Source organism: Hippoglossus stenolepis, chromosome 11, assembly GCF_022539355.2.
Source record: "Hippoglossus stenolepis isolate QCI-W04-F060 chromosome 11, HSTE1.2, whole genome shotgun sequence".
NCBI lineage: Eukaryota > Metazoa > Chordata > Actinopteri > Pleuronectiformes > Pleuronectidae > Hippoglossus > Hippoglossus stenolepis.
Genome location: NC_061493.1, coordinates 14,533,630 through 14,556,963, shown reverse-complemented (window position 1 = coordinate 14,556,963; position 23,334 = coordinate 14,533,630). Strand labels below are relative to the sequence as shown.

The 23,334-nt window shown below is 42.3% G+C and overlaps 1 protein-coding gene across 1 annotated transcript in view; it reads right to left on the bottom strand.

The window, feature by feature from the left end:
• The window catches only part of LOC118117187 (laminin subunit alpha-3), a 54,932-nt gene that overhangs the window by 15,012 nt on the left and 16,586 nt on the right, over positions 1-23,334 (bottom strand). Inside the window, exons 9-46 of the mRNA XM_047341870.1 lie at positions 23,182-23,272; positions 22,003-22,134; positions 20,274-20,324; positions 20,122-20,169; positions 18,928-19,062; positions 18,411-18,545; positions 17,908-18,042; positions 17,096-17,230; positions 16,611-16,745; positions 16,352-16,404; positions 15,817-15,916; positions 14,977-15,029; positions 14,709-14,814; positions 13,870-13,969; positions 13,613-13,769; positions 12,846-12,984; positions 12,544-12,686; positions 12,304-12,407; positions 11,641-11,797; positions 11,195-11,358; positions 10,952-11,060; positions 10,767-10,864; positions 9,795-9,993; positions 9,542-9,668; positions 9,124-9,272; positions 8,526-8,641; positions 8,095-8,306; positions 7,442-7,646; positions 6,363-6,507; positions 6,108-6,248; positions 5,538-5,699; positions 4,919-5,020; positions 4,753-4,836; positions 4,311-4,541; positions 1,361-1,477; positions 377-492; positions 201-281; positions 8-108 (exon numbers count right to left, since the gene is read on the bottom strand). Of these exons, the coding sequence (XP_047197826.1) occupies positions 8-108; positions 201-281; positions 377-492; positions 1,361-1,477; positions 4,311-4,541; positions 4,753-4,836; positions 4,919-5,020; positions 5,538-5,699; positions 6,108-6,248; positions 6,363-6,507; positions 7,442-7,646; positions 8,095-8,306; positions 8,526-8,641; positions 9,124-9,272; positions 9,542-9,668; positions 9,795-9,993; positions 10,767-10,864; positions 10,952-11,060; positions 11,195-11,358; positions 11,641-11,797; positions 12,304-12,407; positions 12,544-12,686; positions 12,846-12,984; positions 13,613-13,769; positions 13,870-13,969; positions 14,709-14,814; positions 14,977-15,029; positions 15,817-15,916; positions 16,352-16,404; positions 16,611-16,745; positions 17,096-17,230; positions 17,908-18,042; positions 18,411-18,545; positions 18,928-19,062; positions 20,122-20,169; positions 20,274-20,324; positions 22,003-22,134; positions 23,182-23,272 (4,768 nt within the window). The remainder of the gene's footprint in view (positions 1-7; positions 109-200; positions 282-376; positions 493-1,360; positions 1,478-4,310; positions 4,542-4,752; positions 4,837-4,918; positions 5,021-5,537; positions 5,700-6,107; positions 6,249-6,362; positions 6,508-7,441; positions 7,647-8,094; positions 8,307-8,525; positions 8,642-9,123; positions 9,273-9,541; positions 9,669-9,794; positions 9,994-10,766; positions 10,865-10,951; positions 11,061-11,194; positions 11,359-11,640; positions 11,798-12,303; positions 12,408-12,543; positions 12,687-12,845; positions 12,985-13,612; positions 13,770-13,869; positions 13,970-14,708; positions 14,815-14,976; positions 15,030-15,816; positions 15,917-16,351; positions 16,405-16,610; positions 16,746-17,095; positions 17,231-17,907; positions 18,043-18,410; positions 18,546-18,927; positions 19,063-20,121; positions 20,170-20,273; positions 20,325-22,002; positions 22,135-23,181; positions 23,273-23,334) is intronic.

Below are 23,334 nucleotides of genomic sequence, written 5' to 3'. Positions count from 1 at the left end.
ATCTAACCTCCAGTCCGGGAATCACAGATGTTCCCGTTGCCTTTGCAGTTACAGGGTTTGCAACTTCCTCCTAGTGTCAGTGGATCACCATAGTAACCAGGAGCACATCTTCAGATAAAGAGGAATAAGTCAGAATATGAGGCAGAACAGCTGAGAATGAGCTGACAGTATTTCCATTACTCGTCCGTGCAGACTCTCACCTCTCACACTTGTCTCCTGTGTAGCCTGATCTGCAAATGCACTGGAGGTTTCCAAAAAACTCTCTGCAACCTACAGCGAAACTGTGGAGTGACAGCGGAAATTACGATTTAAATCCATTTTCCCCTTTGATTAGTACACAGCTGTTTTAAGGAGTGTTCCACTTGTTCCCTCCCACCTGTTTGTGGCCACGCTGAACGGGCACGGGCAAACTTTGCACGTCCTATGAGCCGCGTAGTAGTGACCTTCTTTGCAGCGTTCACATCGGTCCCCGGCTGTGTTGTTCTGACATTTCTGAAAATGATGTAATGTGTTAATTAAAGCCACTGGCAAATGAGCGAAGGATGTCAAGAAGCAAAATATGAGACACTGTATTCAAAAAAAAAAAAAAACTTGTGCACTGCTGCTAGACATTTACACACATACTGCACTTTATCGATTTTACACATGGGGGCAAAGAGAAGGTTCATTTTCAAACAGTGTGTTTGATGCCCTCTTTTCAGCCGCTGCTGTAAGGGTGTGGATCCACGCGTGCATTGCACACACAAGCCCGGTCTTGAGCATCTTGCAAAAGAACAACACAACGGAGATGGTGGAGATTTAGAAATGTGTAAAGGCTCATCCTTCCAACAAGGAGGATAATTAGCAAGTGGGGCTCCATGACAGGAAATCAGGAGGCCATATTAAATAATGCCTAACGGGCAAAGGAGACAAAGATGTGCCCACAGATGTACCTTAAAGGTAATAGGATCAAAAGTTACCTGTTTCTATTAGAACCGCTACATAATAGAACATCTCAGACCCTAAAAACCTTTAAATTAATGCTTAGACCAATTTGTATTCACTCGATCTCAATTCGAGTGGAGTTTGAGACCTTGATTTTATCTGTTACTGTGCCATATTTTAAGTCTTAATTATTTATGATACTTGTTTTATTGCTTTTTCTATTCATTCTCTGTTTTTCAGATATATTTTTACATTCTTTAATCTTTGTTTAAAGCCTGTTCAGCACTTTGGCAGTTGTTTTAAACGTGCTACATAAATAAACTTTGGCATGATTTACACTGGAGTCGGCTTAACTAAAATAATCCCTCTTGGTAGTAGGTATGTCTGGTTGTCTGCACTGTAAACCTGAGGTCATTAACGAGAGTTTATCACTTACCAGGCACCTCCCTGTCGAATCCTCACACTCGTCAGCCAGACCGTTGCACTCGCAGGGCACACAGCGGCCCAGGTAAAGCCCACTGTTTCTGTCTCTGTAGAAACCAGGAGCACATTTCTGAAAAGAAAAATACAAATATAAAAACGTGGTTTACCGAAATTACAGTTTATACACAGAATAACCCATAAACCCTGTCATACCACTGTATATTTGACTCAACAATTATGATACTTGGGGTTGAAAATACACTTATCGCGCTATATAGGTAATGACGTAGTGATTTTTTGAAAATATTTTAAAGATTAATTAACCAGACAGGAGCAAACGTTTCTGCTTAATAGAATTAATTCAATACCTCAAAACTTGTGTTGTTTATCATGATGCGAAAATCCTATAAATTCTATAACAGTAAAAACAGGCCTGCTCATCAATCTGCAACATTGATATGTAAATAATTGTGTGAGTGCTAACATTAACATTTAACAATGAAGAGGCAAAGTGCGGACTTTGCCTTCAGAGATAACAGCCTTCAAGTCCCCGTCAAACCACACCTGAGACACTAAGAGCTGTAAAAAAACAACAAGATCAGATCTCCGTGGATTTTTACCTGAATCTGAATACTAGCATCGTCATTAATAGAGGGATACTGAACTGACTGTCCTCTGTCATTGCGTCCCCCTTGGTCATTTTGGAATGGAAACCCTGTCCACTGAGCCCATCTGCCATGATGCCTGGCGTAGCGAGCTCGCTCTCCTCTGGTGTAGGGCCTGTGGCCGCCGCAGCACAGTCCAATCAAAGTCCAACATATCAGGGTCCGCAGCAAAATCCCCACACACCGCTGTCTATCCATACACGAATCTGACATTCCAGGCGTTAAGTCTGTGTGAAATAATGCTCCACTCTGCCCTGCCTCAGCCTCTTAAGCACACACACTCACCCACACACACAGAGAGAGTGTGGACACGCCCCATCTCTCACCTGAGTCAGACTTGCAGATCACTATGAGTGTATGCAGGCACACAAGCACACACATGCATGTGTTTACATGCTTTCTCTCCTTCTCGCTCTCCTTTTCATTCTCGCATATTGCACTGGAAAAAAAAATATACTGTTTTAAGACAGTTAAATGTGCACAAACACACACAACTGACAACACACAGGAAATCCACTATTAGCATTTCTGAATAGAGAAAAGGAAAATTACAGTTTGGCAAATACTACAGGTTGTAAAAAGATAAATCCTCAACATTGTATATACATATTGTAATACTCTATGTAAACGTGTGTGTGTGGTCCAGGTATTACTAATGCTGTGGGGACCTAAATCTGTTAACACGGTCACATTACAGGGACATTAATTTTAAGATGAAGACATGTTTATGGAAAGGTTAAGGTTAGGTTTAGGTTTAGCTTAAGTTTAGGTTAGGTTAAGGTTAGTGTTAGGCAAGAAGTAACTAGTATTAGTCAGGTTAGATTGAGTCCCCAGGAAATCAATGTACGTCAATATAATGACCTCTGATGTCATGGAGACTCATCTCTGTGTGTGTGTGTGTGTGTGTGAGTGAGTGGTAAGCATTTGTGACTGAGAGGAAAAGTCAGACATCCTCAGACAACGCAGACAAACTCACACCTGAATCACGCTGCTCAAACACACAAGAGACAGAACTGGGTGTGTCAGGCCCACACAGTTTTATGAGCAACACAGTGTTGCCAACTGCCTCACCCCATGTGTAAGGGTGAGGTTCTTGTCATATCACCTCAGGGCACGCATAATAGACCTTCCTTCAAACAGCCCCGAACATAAAATGGCTCACGAACACTCATATTGGAAACCACAGTGGCACTCCCATAAATTAAAAAAATAACAATATTACTTTTTCTCTCTGCTTATTAATGTTCTGTAAAAAGTTTAATTAAAAGTCTTATTTTGGTTCTGTGAGCCAAACTGTGAACACAATTCTGATTTGAGAAGCACAAACACGCTCGGTCCAGTCAGCACTATTCCCAGGAGATAAAGAATTCGGGCAAATCTTTATCCTTAGCAACTACATCCTGCTTGTTTGTACAACGTTCCTGTGAGCTGCAGCCACGTCGGTGATTATATCTGTACAATCACTAATATTATGTCTGCGTGATTGTGCATCATATCCCCGCCCGGGGCTACGCAGTTTGGGCTGCACAGCTCATCGGCCGGTATTTTCCAGTACATTCCACCCAAGGCTCCTCAGCTGACAAACTCATCCTCTAGGTGAAGGGTGTGGTGCTCGGTTCAGGCGTGTCAGGACAATCAAAAAATATGACGATGGGGTCCAACTCCTCAATCGTTGCTCCACCCTGTTTCTCCGCTGTTTGTCAGACCTGACAAAATGATCCGTATCGCTCCTCGTAATATTTTTCTTTTTCATTTTCCACTTTTTCCATCAGACTCAACTACACATGCCATCTATAGATTTGAGCCACATACCCTCTCAGGTTTTGTCTCCAAAGCTTGGTTGTTGCCTAAAAATCATAAACTCCTCTAACAAATATTTAGACGCCTTAAAGTTGCAGTTTGTAGAATATTGTGAGATAAAGTGGTGAAGTTGCATGTGGCAGCTGAACACCCCTCACCTCACCCTCCCCTTCCAAACATGAAAGAGAATCTGTGGTAACCTTCAGTTTTCATAAAAACTCAAAGGATGTTTAGTTTGTCCAGTCTGGGCTACTACAAGAAACATGGCGGCCTCCATAGAGAGGAGCCCCCCTGATGTAAATATAAAGTATTTCAATATAAAGTTGCCCATTCTAGGGTAAATAAAACAACAATTTGTATAATTAAGATGAAACACACTCATGAAAACATCACTAGGATTATTTTATATTAAATTTCTGTCAATAGATCCCTTTCACCTAAATCTTACACACTGGACCTTTAAATTGTATTTAATAAACTGCCTTTTTAGTGTCTCACCTCACAGGAATCTCCGGTGTACTGAGGCGGACAGGAACAATACTCTACGTTGTTTCCAGGACTCCCCGTCCCTGTGTTGGTCGCCTCCTCAAAGCCCACCTCCCCCAGACTCAGACGCTGGCTCTGGGTGAAGTACAAGGCTCGGATCCTCAGGCCCACCAGACCGGCTAGGACCATCATGAGTTCCTCTCTGGACACGGGCCTGTTGGTGATAGCATGACGCCAGTTTCCCTGCAGGCGACAGATTTGTTATGTGGGGACTAGAAATCTGAAGGTGGAGACTCTTCTTAAACATTAGTCTTTGTCAGATTTGCTATGATGCAGAAGTAACTTATATTTGTCTGTTTGTCCGACACTTTATTGCAGAACAATGTATTAAATTATGGTTATCTAGTTCATTCCTGCCAAAGCTTATATTTAATGTGTTTGAATTATTCTTTACCTCCACAAGATGGACTCTGCCCTGATACAGCCTGTCTGCAAGTGGGACTTGAGGAGCCATGTGGATCAGGGTCATATCCCGACCCTATAGGGAGAAATAGTGACTTGGATTAATAAATTGAAAATAAACAAGAAAGGATATGAAGATATGGTGAGAATATACACACAGTCAGCACGACATCAGGTCGTCTGTCCTTCAGAGTCATCCCCTCGCTGGGGATCCCGAAGGATTTGGACTGGTAGGTGAGGAAACCACCGTAAGATGTAACCTTAGAGAAAAGGAGAGATCCGTCAAGTTTATCTGTAAAAACTGCAGAAACAAATAAAATACAAGAAATAGGTTAAAGGAAAATGATTTATCTATACAATCTTAGTTTTATTTCTCAACTAGGATAGTAAGAACCATCATTTCTATCACTTATATAACATTTTACTAGTTAATGTAGTTCATATGAATTCAGGGACGTTGCAGCATTGCAAAAGAAATAAGTTAAACTCAGTTATCTGAACCCAGTTATTCAGAAGTGAAGACACACCTGGGAGATGTGAAGCGTATCCTCAGATCTCAACTATTTGTTGTGAAAAAAATCACGGACGAAGGTTTTGGAGTATTATTTATAATATATTGACTTTTACTTCACCTTTCCATCTATCTATCTCTCTAATATCTTTTAATCTCTCACTCTGGAGATACCACACAGCACATATTCACATATTTAATCATTAGTAAACAGTTATTAACAGTAGATCTTGTTGCCTTGGTGCTCCTTCCCTCCAGTGACTCACTCTGTCTCCCAGGTAGGACTGTGGTGCCACCCAGTGTAGAGTCTGCACTGTAGAAGGAAGCTCCTGGACGTCTGCCACCACCTCGTTACTGGCTGTGTTCAGCACAGAGGGAACCTCCCCCTGGTCCGGTCTTACTAAACGCCAGCCCTGCATCTCCACAAACTGACAACGGGGAGTATGAGGGGTAACAAGTGAAACATCCATCCTAAAACCCTGTTGTAATGTGTTATTCCAAACATTTATGACTTTATTTTGAAGTAGTGTTAGTTTAATACAATCAGACAAACACCTCCCTAAGCTGGAGATTTAGAGCAGCAAGGTTTGGCATGATGACGTCATGATATAATCTTTGAAGTTATGAATACTCATGAGGTAACGTGCCGTCGCCATGGCAACGTATGCTGTCTATCATGCCAGTGTATGTCCTTTTCCAGAACAACACCTGTTTATGCATTTTTCCTTAAACACACAACATTTCACCACATTTATTAGCTGCCATTAGCCAGAGGGTTTTGTCGGCATGAAATTTGCATTCACAGACTTGCAGGAGCACCAAAAGCAAACACACACCTTCCCCCTGCGTTTGCTGGAGCTCTGACACTGGTCAGTGGCTCCGAAGCAGAAGCAGCTGCTGCAGCCGTGAGGGTTGGAGGAGTCAAAATAGAAGGAACCTTCCCGACAGGTACCGCACCTGACACCGGCTACATTCCTCTACAAACACGGCAGCCATAAGAGAGAGAGAGGAGGTCAGAGCGAGGAAAGAGAAATAGACAAAAATGAGTAAGAGGAGTTTTGAGGCTAGAATTTTGAATGAAGGGACCTCACCCTGCAGAGACACCTCCCTGTGTCTGGGTGGCACACGTCAGGTGTGACGCCACCTTGATTACAGTTACATGGCACACAGTCGGGGAAGCGATAGTAACCTGGAGCGCAGCGGTCACACTTCCGGCCTGCAATCCGAGGCTTGCAACTGCACAAAACGCACATTATCTTCAGTCAAATTTTAAATCCACAAAACAGTCATGTTGCTTCATTCTGTGCATGTTGTTACCGGGAAATGTAAGGACTACACTCAATTTTATTTAATTAGGCTTTTCGTAAATGTGAAAATACTGTTTAACCACATCCTGCTCTGTATGTTGCTGCTACTTGTTCATGCATTCCATTGGTTTGTTTTGCGTCAACTGAGTGATGGAAAACCTCCAGGACAGAGACAGACAACCTGTACATCAGCCTGACGGGACTGTGAACGAATCTCCTCTTTAAGCACTTTGAGGGGTTTGGTGTCACGTTTCACTTTCACTGTAAAAAGCTGCAGGCCGCACCTACCATTTTATATCCCTCCAAAAATTAGTGGATGTAAGAGAATATTTATTCCAAAATACTCTATATTACACTGACATTTTTAAATGATAAAATCTACAATTTACAATTACAACATTTAGTAACATTTCAACTGTAATAACTTTTATAATAATAATAAAAAAACTTCATTCATATAGCACCTTTCGAAACAGCCATGTACAATGTACAATGTGTTTTACATTTCAACATCATTTAAAAGAAATGCCAAAATAAAAGGATAAAAGAAAACAAAAAAAGTAAAGCTATTCTGTAAAAGTACATATTGACAGATTATTAAAAAACAAACGGTGAAGCTTAAAATCGGAGTTCCTATACATTAGATGAAGGTAAATAGTTAATAAATTCAAGTTATAAAAACGGTGTCCCCTCTTGTTAGAAAATAAATAATCTAAATGTCACTCCAGGTAAAAATGAAACGTGGCAACATGACTGCATTTTTTAAAATTCCTGGTCATTAGTACAATACACAGTAAATAGCTACAAGCGGTTTCATTTATCCGTCTTGCTAATAAATGCTATAGTCCCTGCTCTCCTCTCACCTGCACTGTCCCGTGGTGCGTTCACAGTCCGGTCCTGCGTTGGCCTTGATGCCATTTGGGGAACACTCGCAGCCCTCGCAGCCCAGCAAAGGGTGGTAGTTGAAAGTCTGACTCAGACACATGTCGCAGGCTGGTTTGACCGTCTGAGGAGGGCAGATACAGCTTCCCGTCACCTCGTCGCACAGGCGGCGACCACACTGACACGCTGCAGTGGAGAGAATGGAATTTATTTGTGAAATAATGTAATCCTGAGTGGAAATTAGAGGGATGAAGTGATGGTTTTAAAGAAAAGTTAGGTAGAGAGCTTTATGTGGTAGGTGTCTACACTCACATCCCAACACAAGTCAAAAGAGAATGTATAATTATCACATTATAACAACTAGTGTGTCAGAGCTGAAACCTGATGGTGCACAACTGTTCCTGGTCTCTCTCTCCTCTCTCTCCTCCTCGCCCCTATATCTCTCTCCTTTCTCTCTCCCCTCTTTTACACCCATCTCTCCTCTGCTCCCCATTTTTCTCTGCTGGAGGTTTCTTCCAGTTCATGAGGTTTTTTTCTCTCCACAGATACCAACTATGTAAAGTGCCTTGAGATAATGTATATTATGATTTGGCTTTATACAAATAAAATTTTATTGAATTGAATGTTTTCTCACGTCTGCAGTAAGGGAAGCTATAGTAGCCGGTGGCACATTTCGTGCACCGTCGACCAATGATGTGCTGCCTGCAGGGACACTGTCCTCCAACTGGATCACAGGCAGCTCCCGTCGAGCCGGACTTCTCGCAGTCGCAGGCCAGAGCTCCGTCGTTGTAGGCTGCGACGAGAGAGCGGGCTGAGTCCCTGCAGAACTGGGAGGAAGTTCTCGGGCTGAAGAAAGAGAGAAAGAAAAGTATTTCCTTAAAATGCAGATGTGGTTAAACACCAGATTATTACAGCTAGAAGGCACAATTTACAAAAACGTCCATGCACTTTTTTATTTAAAAACTGTGCCACTGCTACTGCAGGATAAATAGATCACTGCCCGGATAACAAAGATATCTAATGGATTTGTGTCCAGCTTGTTTTACTGACATGGTGGATACCTACTCGATATAAAACCCTTCTCCTCGACATTGCTGTACGAAATCTGCAGAGTTGTCCAGCGGCTTCTCTTTCAGCAGATCTGGGCTGTAACTGTTGTCAGGAACCAGTAAGATATAATCCTACACAAATGATACAAAGCATAAGAAAAAGATAAAAACACACAATCTCAGTAAGGACATCCACTTTGGATTGTTTTGTTCTTAAAATATATTTATCAGTCAGATGTAAGAAAGAGATAAATGGATAATCTCCGTGTTTTAAGGTGTTTCAGACAGTTTTATTTTTTCTGTTGGATTTTATCTAGAGTAGCAAAAGAAAACCAGCAAACAAAAACCGACCTGCCCCAGAGGTTGGAAGCTTAGCTTGCATAAAGCTTTGTGGGGGCTGCCAGGGAGAACACAGGCCCTTCATTGTTGTTGTTAGTGGTTTGGCACAACACTGAGGAGAGAGGACCTCAGCATGCCAAGTCCTCAACTTCTCAAACACTCTTTACACAGAAGAGACACTCAATGTCTTAAAGGATTTTTCTCATTTAATTCTTACAAATGAAGTGGAAAAGGATCATCAAAACCCTGCCTGACTTCTCACGTCAAAAACTGACCAGAGTAAGGGTCTTCCTAGGTGGCACGATGACAGAAATGGTGGGTGGCCGCCAAATATTTTGGTCCAAGTCGAGGGCAATGCGTCCGTCAGCGATGACGACCTCCCTGCAGCCGGACACCGCGGGGCAGAAGGATGCATTTATTGAACCTGCAAGAGAAAGGCAGAGTTGAAGCTGAGTGACAGAAGGAGAATACAACAATCAGATTCTCCATTGAAGCCATATAGGGAAGTGTGTCGAAGTCTTTTCATTATCTTGTCATGAGCCCAGGGATTTAATCTAATCTTAAGGAGGAATCGACCCCCTAACTGAGAAGGCTTTTCCAGAGTAAACATGCTTCTATCCAACAGGAGCGAATAAACTCCTTAATTCTATTTGACCACACGTTAGTCAGCCGGACTTTCTCAAGCACACTCACCCCTCCAGTCACGCCCTGCGTCCACCCGGACCTCCACAGGGAAGGAGGTATGTTCAGGCTGGCGATAATGGACCACAACCACATACCTGCCCGGGAGGGGCACCCTGGGAGAGAAACTGATCTCTGTCTGGAAAAGAAAAAAAGGCGAGGAAACTTAAAGCTAGGGTTGGTAATCCTAGATCATCTCAAGCTCACCACAGCAAATATATTTAAAAGGGTTAGGAGAAATGCATTTTCTTTCATAATCTAATACCTGAGGGAATTTGAGCAGTACCCCAACACCTTGCGGTTCCTGGACGGGGAAACCCGTCGTCTGTCGTCTCCTTCTCGAGTCCTCGTCGTATTCTGGCTGGGGAGCAACGACTGGCGGGGATGACAGGAGTCCGTCACGGGCAGCAGACAAAATCCCGGCCGACGTTGGCTTGTCGAACTGCCTCAGAACACAGTGCTGACTGGAAACAGTAAACAAGTGGTTGAAAGTGTTTGGGGGGTCAGTCACACCTAAAATGTCAGTCATGACATCCTCTGGCTATCGCAGTCTTTTCTCATCTATACACATAAATCCCGGGATTACACATCACAGACTTAAACTGTACCATCGAGTGAAAAAGAAAAATGCAGTTTTATCTGGGTGAAACCAATACACTTTAAAGACGTAGTATTGGATCAGTAGCTAGATTTGCGTCCTCGCTGATGCCCGACTCAGCATGTTGGGCAGTATCAGAGGTATTTCTGATGCTGGTATTGGAACTTGGTTAAATGTGCACTTGTCTTTCCAGATTCAGAAACTAAACTGATATAGTAACATTTTCTTGTTTTGATGGGGAAACACTGATTCCTACTTTTATTCTCTGACGGTTTTTAATTATCTTTAATATTTACTTTTGCTTTCAAGCCATTTCCAACTTTTTCTTTGTTGTATTTTGGCTTTTGGGACACTGTAACTGTGTAACTGTAACATCTAACCTTGTGATTAGGTTCAGAGTGAGAGTAAAGTTACTGTGAGAGCCAGAGAAAGTTTGACCTGACGTTTAGCCTCAGGTAAATGATCTTGCCCGGCAGCAGGAACGCAATCACACCTGGAAAACAGATGTGTCTCTGCACAACTACGCAGGACAAAGAACCAGTCTTGCTTCATCATCTCCAAAATTGCAGCTTCCATTCATGGGTGTTGTAGAAGTGTGTTGTTGAAAACATGCAATGAGGTATATTCAAGGTGACTTACCTGTCTTCGCTGAAGCGGCCATTAGTGGAGACACAAAGCACCTTGGGGTCGACATAATCAATGGAGAACTCCTCCGCAGGCACTGCATACACTTTGTACTATCAGGAGAAACACGTGAATTTAATTTACATTGTCGTCTAATTTATGAGCCATAATGATTTTTTTCGCGGAAACATTTCTCTCACCAGCAGGAGTGAGGTTGTGGAAATTTGCAGGAGAAGGTCTGTCCTATGAGAGAGCTGCAGCGCTGCCACCTGATTACTGCTGTCCACTGCCACACTCCGGCACAAGAAGCTACAGGGGTGAAAAGATACTACAGCTACAAACACGTATAATCTACAACTGCGATTACCTGAACTTTTTCTCACACACTGTAAAGATCAAGACAACATATCTGTGGAAGCTGGAGCAACAAGTGCAGGACTTACCTGTAGGCACAACTGTAAATATTAGCCCTGGCCGGGATCTGGCCTTCTAGCTGACCGCCGATGAGTATGTTGACATTCTGGACAGCATCCACCTCGCTGGCGTACTCCAGCACCAGAGCGTATGGGCCAGAGCGAGGCACTCGCAAACTGAGCTGGAGCTGAGACTATAGGACACATGAACAGAACATAAAATGGACACGGAACGGTTTTGAGAGAATGACATTTACGAGGAAAGGTCAAAAGGAAGTTCAAGAAGTTACTTGAAAGATGACACAGGTATAATCTTTGATTCTGGACTTTAAAACAACTGATAGGAACCTGCCCAGTGACCTTTAGTCTAGTGTTCAACCCTTTTATACTGTAAAGGTAGAGTCTATAATACTGAAACCACGCTCTAAATCCAGTCGGTGGTTACATTGTATATGTATTAAGTCATGGCTTCCCACCTGTCTGCCACTGAGATCAGCCATCTCAGGGTGATCTGGGGTGGGACGCCGCACACGAGCCTGCCTCCTCCTGCGCCCACTGCGACTGGAGAGTCTTCCCTGTGAGCCCAGCGTGGAGCTAAAGCCGTCCATGGCCACATTCTTGTACAATAAACAGCTGAGACAGAGACACACGGACATAGTCAGATTCAGCATGAATGATAAAAGATTATTACATCATCATCCTGGTTTAGCTGCTTTTTGATGGTTATCCTATTTTGATTGTCTGCTCAGAGCATTGTGGGATTTCTCTACTTCCCCTTCATCTGTATGTGATGATTGTGACTGTGACCTTTGACCGCTGAAATCTCATCAGGTAATCTTTGATTTCTAAACAGCTCATTCTTGAGTCTGAACATTTAATTTGCACCAAATTTGAAGAAACTCCCTGAAGGCGTTCTTGAGACAACGTGTTCACAAGAAATAAATGGACAGACGGACAACATAAACATAATCCGGCCACTGGCTGTTACTGTCGGAGGCATTATAAACCCTCATCTCCATTATGATTATAATATGATATGACTTCTGTAGGACCATGTTAAGATAAATCAATCTAGAAATCTTTGTCTGAAAACAAGGTGGTGAGTATGAATGGACCGAACAGATTCATTAAATAATTACTTTGCGTTCCTGTTTGCGGAGGGCAGGTAAGTGCAGGGCTCTGTGATCTTCTCCTGCAGCAGAGGTGCTTCATAATAATCCCTGGGCAGCAGCACTAAATAGTCCTGAGAAGTGAGAGTGATAGTGATAGTGTCTATATTAGGAGTTCAGTTTATATACATATTTGTTATTTTTAATCAAAAGAAAATTGAACAAAATGCACTTTTTACAAGATAACTTCTACATCAGAGTCTTCCTCACCAGCAGGATCCCCTCGGCCTTTATGTGAATGGTCCATTTCCCAGGAGTCAAAGCAAAGGGCTCGGCAAATCCCTCTCCCGGGACGGTGAGGAAGGATGGCGAGCGGCTCTCTGGGAATATTACTTCCTTACTCTGGTCTGACCCTGTAGTGAGTGAAATGAGTAATTTTACACACTTAACAGAAAAATATACCACTGCTGGGTGGAATATTATCAGAGAAACTTACATATAACTGTCAGTAAGGGAATGATTTTTTTTTTTTTAATGATGGGTTAGTTTGTGGAATGAAAAAGCGGATTCACCTGCAGTGCCTCTGTTATTGGTAGCCCTGACGCTACCAGTCACACTGGAGCTGCTCGGGTTAATGAATCGCAGAACCACACGGAACAAGTGCTGCCTTCCTTCTCTTGGGTCAACATGCACTGTTACTCTGACGTCACTCTGCGGGGCGAGAGCGACACACAGCTGACTGCTTCAGCACACACAGGTTTGAGGAGACCATGATGAGGGTGTAACAGAGAGGGTTAAAGATCATGTCCGGTGAGCGGAGAAGTGAAACAGACAAGGGCGGGTTATTCAACAGACAGCGAGCAAGGTGACGAGAGGGAAATACGTCCAAAAAGCAAGGCAGGCCCTTCACTTACAGTCACAGCAAGACTGAAAGCCAGCTTCATCCACCACCAAGATCCTTGCTCGCACTCGTTTTCTCCCCCTTTGTTTGGGGGTGGCGTAGCGCAGTACAATATGGAAAGGGCCAGGAAAGCCAAGGGAAAGTGTTAGGATCACGTCCGGCTGAAGAGAGATAGGGTTAGTTATAGGGGAGCTGGTATCCACATTCTTACATCAGCCCTGATATAAAGAGAGGCTTGTGTGTTTAAAGCAGAGATATCAGTGCAGAGGTAAAAGCAAAAAGAATCACAGTGGTATCAGAACAGACAGAAAAAGGATAAAAAAAGGAAGATACAAAGTTCTTGAAGTGGCAGATCACAAAAGAATTTCCAAGCCATAATGTAATTTATAATCACAAGTCATTCAATTCATTAAGGTCCTCATTTGAATACGTACTCACCTGTGCGGGGGACATTATAGCATAACCTCGCCAGCTGAAATCTGGGAACTCTTGTGGGTTATAACCGAAGCGCACCGGTCTGGCGTTTGGAGAAGTGCCATCCTCAACCTCAAACTTCAGCTGGTGCAAAGAAGGGAAGTAGTAGCTCGGTGCTGGCCTATAACAAGGTACATGAGAATATAAATCAAAAACATTTAGTTAATCACAACAGCAAAAAAAGAAAAAATTGTCAGAATCTAAATGAATTAAAATCTTACTCGGTGCATTTGGGGCCAACTATGTTCTTCCGACATTGACACTTTCCTGATGCCTCATCACACGCCATGCCAATGGCCCCGCCTACATCACACTGACAACCTATCAGGCAAAGAAAAAGGAAGTTATTATTTCTAGGGATGAAATCTATTTTCTCAATGTGGATTCTGTGCACCCTGAAAAATCGATTTAAGCTATAGATGACTATAAGGGTCACAATTCTCCACATGATAGGTGAAGTTCAGCAGCACTGACAGCAGTGGCTACAATTTAATCTTATGGGGCAACTGCTACAGTTCATGAAATGTCCACTAAAACCCGTCAAAAAACGAGGATGAATGAAGAATGTCTCCAGCAGAGCCCTGTCGATTAGACAGGGAAATTCTCCAACGTGGTCACACAGCATTGTGTAGTGTCCAAGGAATCACCTGTGGACAGATGATGACTACCACTGTCGGGCATCAACAGGTCCCAGTCTCTACAGCATAGGCATAGTTTATTTGAGTGAAACCCTCTCTTCCATCTTCCTGTCTCATGAGAAGTGAGAGTGAGTAATGTTGCCAGACTCTTAGCAAAGACCCAGAATAACAATTTACGCATTTTATTGATGACAAAACCCCTTTTTAGTGGCCATTTCGTGGACTGGCGCAGTTGCCCCATAAGAATACACTGCAAGCGGAGGCAATCTACTGGACAGATTCCAAAAGGTGCTATTTAAAAATAACCAATCTGTGGAGACCTGAAGAAAACAGCCTGTTTGTTTATGTGCCAGAAAATGGTAGGCAGTAAATGCAAGTGAATTTGATGTTGGGAATGTGGTCAGGTAGGATATCTTTCTTACCCTGACATCCGAAGTAATTCTTTTTCTGCTGCATGAAGTATCCGTCCTTACAGGTGTCACACGAGTGTCCACATGCGAAAGGCTTACAGCGACACTGTCCACTTTTCTAGGCAAACAGATCATCGGGAGAAAATGTGATTGTGGAAAAGCAGATCAGTCAGAAGTGCAGCATGTGACTGTGAACTTTAATGAAACTCAATTTGATTAATTCCTCTGTATCAGTCACCGGCGGTCGTATTATTATCCCTGCTTGTGTAGTATCACTCACCTGTTCACACTCTCCAACACCACTCAGCGTCCCTTTCAAATCACACCGACACTCTGGTATGAGAGGGGGAGACAGAGCGAGAGGGGTGAAGGATAATGAAAACGTGAAAGGGAGGGGGGGGTGTCTACAGTGAATAGACTCTGATTACAGGATTTTGACACTTTCATGGGTGAAACGCAACAGCACAAAACCCTCCAATCTGCAGAGATCTGTACATCAAAAGGTCCAGAGGAGCTTTACTGCCGGAGCTCGCTTTCAACCCAGTGGAAAAATGTCCGGCCACGGTCAACCAGAGGCATTCTTAGGATATTAAAAGCTCCTTCTTTTCTTGTGTCTTCAGGCAGCGTGGTAGCGATAACATTCTTGCTGGAGAGCAGAACTGTAACATTAGACAGGTACTCTAGACAAAGCCTGGAAATCTTTCCTCAGAGGCTGAACAATAAGTATTTCCAGTGGAGTATTTTTTATGTGCGTGGAGAATGGACAAAGCACCAGTCCAGAGGCATTACATGTTTTTAATGTGCCACCAGATACTCATTACTGCTCCGTCACAGTTTGAATCCCAGCAGCTCCACACTGGAAGTACTCAGTAGTAATTTGCCTGTATTAACGTCTTATTCCTCAGCTCCCCTCTGTGGGACAGGAAGGCAGATCCGGCCTTGTTGACAGGGTTGTGTTGACATATCCTCTGGTTTAGAGGGGTCGAGACCCATATCAGTACCGTGACAGATTGCTACTGGCGATTTAATACAGTGGGAAAAAATGGGGTCAGTGACCAGAACTAATGCGCCTTAATTCTTAAGTCTGGTTTAGTTGTCCGTTTTAATTCCATTCACTTACCTGTGCAGCCACGAGGGTTATCGGTAGCCAGATTCCAGTACAGAGGTTTACACATGTCGCACAAGGTTCCCTTTACGTTTGGTAGGCACAGGCAGTGGCCCTGAATCAACAGATAAGGAACATAAAGATAACTGGCAGCTACTTTTGAATGCTGAATTGTGTTTGTTAAGAAATTTATTTGAAATCAGTCACGAGTGGCTGCTTTTCTTTCTTTCAAACAAGTACATAACACGTGTCAAAAATAAAAGGAAGAACGCAACCTTCCAGATTAACATGGAATTAGCTCAGATGTTGTGGTTTTTCCTTCCTCTTCAAAATGGAAGGAAGTATCTTTTCCTTCTTTTAATTACATTTACATTTCAGGGGGAAAAAACACACATCCTTGTAGCAGCAAAGTTCTCTTTTCAACTAGGACTGTTGTAGTCTGTGTAAAACCACACCCAAAGGGCCAGTGCTGACGTTAGGCTGCAACCTCTTCAGTTGGTTAAAGGTTGGGGTGTGGTAAAAAAATCAAAGTTTATTGAGAGTGGCATACCGTTTGAGGATTGGCGACCTCGGTCCCTGCAACATTGCACTGGCTTATGGAGGCTAAAAGGATAAAATGAGGGAAGAATTAAAGAAAAACATGAGAATCAGTGTGTTACACGGTTAAATATAGCACAAGGTTGGTCAAATATTTTAAAACACATGGAACAACTTGAAAAAATGTACAAATATAAATTATTTGCTTAAGTAATAACTATTTTTCTGCTTCATTGGAAAAAAAGACTGCATGTATGTTGCTGTGTGGTTACCTGCACATCGAGGGAACCTGAGTCCAGACGCACAGCGGTCACACTGCTGCCCCACCACCCCTGGCAAACACAGACACTGACCCGACACTGGGTTGCATACGTTGCCATGGGACCCTTCGGGTGAACATCGGCAGGCTGGTGACAGGAAACAACTTTGCTAAGAACATTAGATAATAATAGCTATACTGTTATCAAATATAATTCCATAAAAGGCAGGAATCCAAATATATCTCGTGTTTAAGTTCATTTGAGTGCCATGCAGATTACATGAATTTGGATGACGCAGTGGGACTTCATGGGATACTGTGGGAGAATGAGGACGTTTGCTCCACAGTGTCATGAGAAGAGGCCACAGTTAAGTCCGGTGAAACCAGCATCCACATTTTTTCCACCACCACTCAGACCAGCGGAGGTTACATGCACCCAGTTGTTTTGTCGATCATAATTACACTGGTGGGGTATTGAGGGATCTGGATCCCACTCACCAGCACAGTCCGGGTAGCCGTAGTAGCCTGGTGCACACTCGTCACACTCCTGCCCCCCGTAGTTAAGCAGGCAAACACACTGACCCCCCGGACTGCAGACACTGTCCGCCATACCGGCCCCATCACAAACACATTCTGGAAGATGAGGAAAAGGACGTCAGCTGATGCCATTTTGCATTATTAGATACTTATTATTCCTCACAAAAAACAAAATGATCATTATAAGGCTCTTTAATGCACACAACTGATAAAGCAAATGACATAATATGATGAGAGAATACACAATAAAGCAATATTTAAAAAAGAGATATTCTAGAAGATTATTTTAGATCATACTTGATCAAAGTGGATCATATATATGATTCAGTATATGCAGTTGGTTTGGGCTTTTGAGATCCTTTTAGATCCATAATGTTGTAGTGCCAAAAGTCCTCAGCTCAGACCAAAGCATGTCTCTGCTTGGAGTATACATTTAGTGTTTTATAATTTTATGGCTTTTTATAAGTTACACTTGCTTTATTTACAATGATACGTGGTGGTGTTTTACTGTTTTATTATCTTTTAAAATGCATGAGTGCATAGGTTTATTACTAATCTTTTAACAATTTGTCAATTGCTTGGGAATTATTGTAATCAATCCAAAATATCAAGTAGCTACACTGTCAACATTTACTCTTCCGGTCTGCTGCCTATGTTTTTGAGAACATTATCGCTTTCAAAATAAAGGTCATGTTTCAGTCTGAAAAGTAACTATGATGAGGCTGTGCTCGTGCATTTTGTGAAGGCTAATGGGGATGATGATTCGTTCTCACCCTGGCAGTTGGGGAAAACATGGTATCCAGGTCGACAGCGGTCGCATCGCTCCCCCTCCACACCCTCACGGCAGAGGCAGCGCCCCGAAGAGTCGCAGACCGTAGGCACAGTTCCTCTGTAGTCGCATACACACTCTGTGCACAAACACATTAAATATATGTATTTCATCAATAAAAGTTCTATCTAATTGAATCATGATTCAAATTCAAAGTTTGATTGATTGATTCTTAATCATGAAAATACTGCACGTAGTCTCATGCAGTCAAAAATACAAAGTTGCTGAATAAACTGTTTTTTGCACAAAAAGTCGTTCTGTGCAACTTCCTGTAATCAATCCAATATAACAAGTAGCGACACTGTCAACATTTACACTTCTGGTCTGCTGCCTATGTTTTTGAGAGCATGATCGCTTTCAAAATAAAGGTCATGTTTCAGTCTGAAAAGTAACTATGATGAGGTTGTGCTTGTGTATTTTGTGATGGGGATGATGATTCATTCTCACCCTGGCAGTTGGGGAAAACATGGTATCCAGGTCGACAGCGGTCGCATCGCTCCCCCTCCACACCCTCACGGCAGAGGCAGCGCCCCGAAGAGTCGCAGACCGTAGGCACAGTTCCTCTGTATTCACATACACACTCTGTGCACAAACACATTAAATATATGTATTTCATCAATAGAAGTTCTAACTAATTGAATCATGATTCAAATTCAAAGTTTGATTGATTGATTCGTAATCATGAAAATACTGCACGTAGTCTCATGCAGTCAAAAATACAAAGTTGCTGAATAAACTGTTTTTTGCACACAAAGCCATTCTGTGCAACTTCCTGTAATCAATCCAATATAACAAGTAGCTACACTGTCAACATTTACTCTTCTGGTCTGCTGCCTATGTTTATGAGAACATAATGGTTTATTTATTTCAAAATAAAGGTCATGTTTCAGTCTGAACAGTAACTATGATGAGGCTGTGCTCGTGCATTTTGTGAAGGCTAATGGGGATGATGATTCGTTCTCACCCTGGCAGTTGGGGAAAACATGGTATCCAGGTCGACAGCGGTCGCATCGCTCCCCCTCCACACCCTCACGGCAGAGGCAGCGCCCCGAAGAGTCGCAGACCGTAGGCACAGTTCCTCTGTAGTCGCATACACACTCTGTGCACAAACACATTAAATATATGTATTTCATCAATAGAAGTTCTAACTAATTGAATCATGATTAAAATTCAAAGTTATTTGGTTGAATCCTGAAGCCTGCTTACAAATGAGCCTGAGCTTTTTTCTTTGATGCAGAAGGAATGACAAATACTTTCAGCACGTGAACTATTCTCCTGTTGTGGCACACAGTGGTACAGCCACACTGGTGCCCACATCTTGCCAAGCTTCGCCTGGTATTGGTATGTGAATAGACTTGGCGCTCATACAGGACAGCCACCAGCCCAGAGAGAAGTTTCTTTGTCCCTATAAGCGGCTCCAACATTAAAATCAGCTTTTTCAAAGGCTGCGGATGAAATTCCTTCTCACTCAGCTCACAGTTACACAGACAGGTTTAAAGACAGCGTACATTGTTACAACAGCGTACAACAAGCCAGAAAAAGTAAAGGGCCAAAGGTCTTTGTTTTGATAGAGATGCCATATTAATAAGAATGAGTTTCCCAGCTTAGATGAAACCAGAAAAGGGAATTTAGCCGGGGGGGTCATAACTAATAATAGCCTGGTCAGCTCTCACTGCTCTCACTGCAGTCCCAACTGACTAACACTATCACGGGAACACTTGAACTTAAATCCTCACTGACGGACAACAAAATTTAGGACCATCAGACTGTTATGTGTAACAACTGCTAGAGCTCTGCTGTCTGTGAGCAGAAGATTTACACAGTCTGACTATATGTCGTACAAGTATTTTAACCCTCCCGTCAAACCCAGTCATAAAACAGAATACTGCCAGTTCTGTTTTCATAACCTGCAAACATGACCTAACCTATGTATTTGTTTAAAGACTTCCTCGATTGACCCCTGTCAGACCTCCTTACATTTAACTCAGTCGGACTCAGTGGTGCCTTAAATGGTCTGAAGTCCTTTCTAACAACCTGCGCCAAATGTGATGCAAGACAGTCGAGGACTGCACGGTAAAAAAAATTAAATTAGTAAACACAGCATAACCATAGAAACAACTCTATAGCAGCAAAACATATTAGATCTAATAAGACTCACGCTGACAGGTGGGTGAGCCGAAATAACCCAGAGGACAGACTGTGGGCTCTGTGCAAAGAGAATAAAAAGGATGGAAAAAATTAATCAGTAAAGAAGTTCAACTGAGAGCATTTTAAATGATGGTTTAATTAGAAATTAAAAAATCTACTTACCCACAAAAGGACCTGCAGGGGATTTGGTGGTCACTGGGTATATAGGATATCCTGATTTCAAAGGACAGGTACAAAGTAAAGATCTCCCCAGAAAATAAACTGAGATTCTGTAAAAACCTTTAGCGTCATCTTCACACTACTTGAATAATTGATTTTGCTGCAAATACTAAAAAGCACAAAAACCAAAACACATACAGTATATAAACAAACATTATGAAGATGTAGTCATAAATATTGAGAAAGAACTGCTTCCTTTTCTCTTGCCGAGAGATCAAATTAGATGATTGATGCCACTCACAGGATTTTCCAAAAACTTCAATACATCAAATTTTGGTTCAGATCCAGGATTATTTCCAGGTTCACTTTCTTTAACATTGTGAGATATTTTTCATAAAGAAATCTGCCATATTCAGGGGCGATATCTTTGGAGTGTGTGAAATTTGGTGCAGCTCGACTTAATTTGAATATTGGATCTTGGCAGAGGGTATGTGCTCCACTGAGTGCCAGTCTTCTGTTTTCTTGGGTAATGATTCTTCTCTAGTGCCACTGTTACTTAACATCTCCTAGCATTTAACATTTCCCATACAATTCTCAACAACGGCCATTTACAGCAAAAGGGACAAAATCTTGGTTTAAATGCTAAAATACACAAGGACACAAGTTGTAGAAATTCTATACAGCTATAAAAACAGCAGAGAAGCATCTCCTAAAACACAGACAGCCTCCTAATGACTGCATCTACATGTTTAGACCAGCCTGTCAGTGCACCAGGCTGGAGACGACACCCACCGTTAAGAATAACCTCTTGTAATAAATCCAACGCTCATAAATTGTCTGGATCAGCCTACAACTAATTTAGAGTTTGTATGACATAAGAAAAAGTTCACCTGGGGCAGATTTAATGACTCTATAAAACTAATATTAAAGCAAAAAGGAATGTGATCTTTATCTGGAGTATTTTAACTAATTCAGTGAAATTAAAGCTAAATTACGATGTAAATCACCTCTCTGAGAAAAGCAATGAATGTCAGTTAGATGTTTATTCAAAGTCCAGGAGCACTGAAGTCGAACGCTGCAAGTTCATATAAAGAAATCCAACAGGCTTAGTCAAAGCCGGGGGGGGGTATTCATTAATCTAACAGATGAAATACTGTCGATCTTATCTCAATATACTCTTGATGCCTCCTGAGTCAGATCAGAATGAGATAAGATTGGGAAACTATGCGTGTCTAGCATCTGCATGCTATATGTTTGTTTGGATGGCGGTATGGTATGTGGAATGTGCAGTAATGGTTAGTCAATACAGTAACATGTGTAGACAACCTTCTGCATACCTCTTTCAAATAGGCTTTGTCAAAGAGAAAACAGTCCCCTCAAGGAGAAAACTGAAAGCCTGAAACATAAAAGGCTAAAAAAAAAAAAGTGATGAAACTGTACCCACCCATCAAAGGGTGGGTACAGTTTCTCCTGACCCCATATACATCCACACCCCGAACTCCCACACACAGACAAAAGATTTTAATGAACATCGAAGTTGTCACTCATCCAAGACTCAGAGGTGCAAGGGTAAGACCACCTGCACCTTTCAGTTTGACAGTGTGCCATACGACTTTCGGGATTTGCACAATAAAATAACAATTTTAGCACATTCACTCCTATGCTTCCCCCTCAATTTCTCTATATACACTAAGTAAAATGAATATCCTTAATTCGAAATGTTCAAACTTACGAATGCACTGCGGGTAGTAATAGTGTCCATCAGCGCAGCGATCACAGTTTTCTCCAGCAAACTGTGGCTTGCAGATACACCTTCCAGACCCCATTTCACAACCGGCTGTTGTCCTTTCATCGCACCTGCAGGCTGGTGGAGATCATGTTTGCATGATGAAATTATATAAATGTACAAATATGACCACATATTAACAAGTGCATCAGTGTGGACAAATATATAAATGTATGCCATACACACAATAGGGGATTTGTAGGGTGATGGGGGTGCCATTCCCTTTAAACCATGTGACCAACACTGCATGCCCCTTGATAACCTCTCACAACTGTTATTCCCTCTCAGCCATCCCCCCTATCCCCTATGAGAGAGAGTGCTGCGTGTGAAGATAGAGAATTCATATGTGCAGGTGAACATTCTACAGTTACATAGGTCTTCAGCAGCACCCGCAGAAATCCTACCCACTTTCCCGGCCGTTGAAACATCCCTTAAGATGTTAAAGCCTTCAGCAGGAAGTATAAACTCAAATATTCAACTATTCAACCATGCAAGATCTCAAATCGAGAGATCTCAATAGCAAACATTGATGACCAAAACTTTGCTCATTTGCTGAAACAAGCAGCTTTTCCACTGATGAGCTCACTTAATTGAGTTTTGGGATTCTGAGGTTTACTTAACGTTTACTTAAAGTGCTCAGGGCAACCGGTTTAAATCCACTACTTTCTCGTGTCTAAACACAACTGGCAGCTATTTATATGGCGAGGAACAGCCATGGGCCATTAAAGTAATGTAAACAAGAGCAGAGCCTGGTTTAGCAATAATGCAAGCGGTGGTGCCAGTGGTTGATCAATGGTGCCATTTGTGTCTGTCTCAAAAAAGACACTGATGCCTCTCCTTTGAGTCGAGCAATGTTTTGGCTTCACTTGTTAGTCATGCACTGTGTGTCAGATAGCTGCATGGTGAGATATTACGTAGTTCCCAAACAATCTGGTGCTTTTTGATTGAAACAGAATGAATGTACACAATTTGTTTTTAATGATTCTATCAAAGCAGCAGAAGAAACTGAGGAAACTATGCATTTTGTCTCAGCAAATCAAAACAAACCATTCCAATCCGCACATTCACGTTTCCAGACTTCGGACTTATCAGTTTAAGCAACCAAAGTGTGAGAAAGTGACTCACGTATGCATCCTGAGGGAGACTCAGGAGGGACGCCATAAGGTCTGTGGAAGCCTTCGATGCATCGCTCACAATTCACTCCATCAGTGTTGTGCTAAAGAAGAACACAAAATAATGTGTGAGGCATCAGCCACAAAACAACGAGAAAGCTGAGGA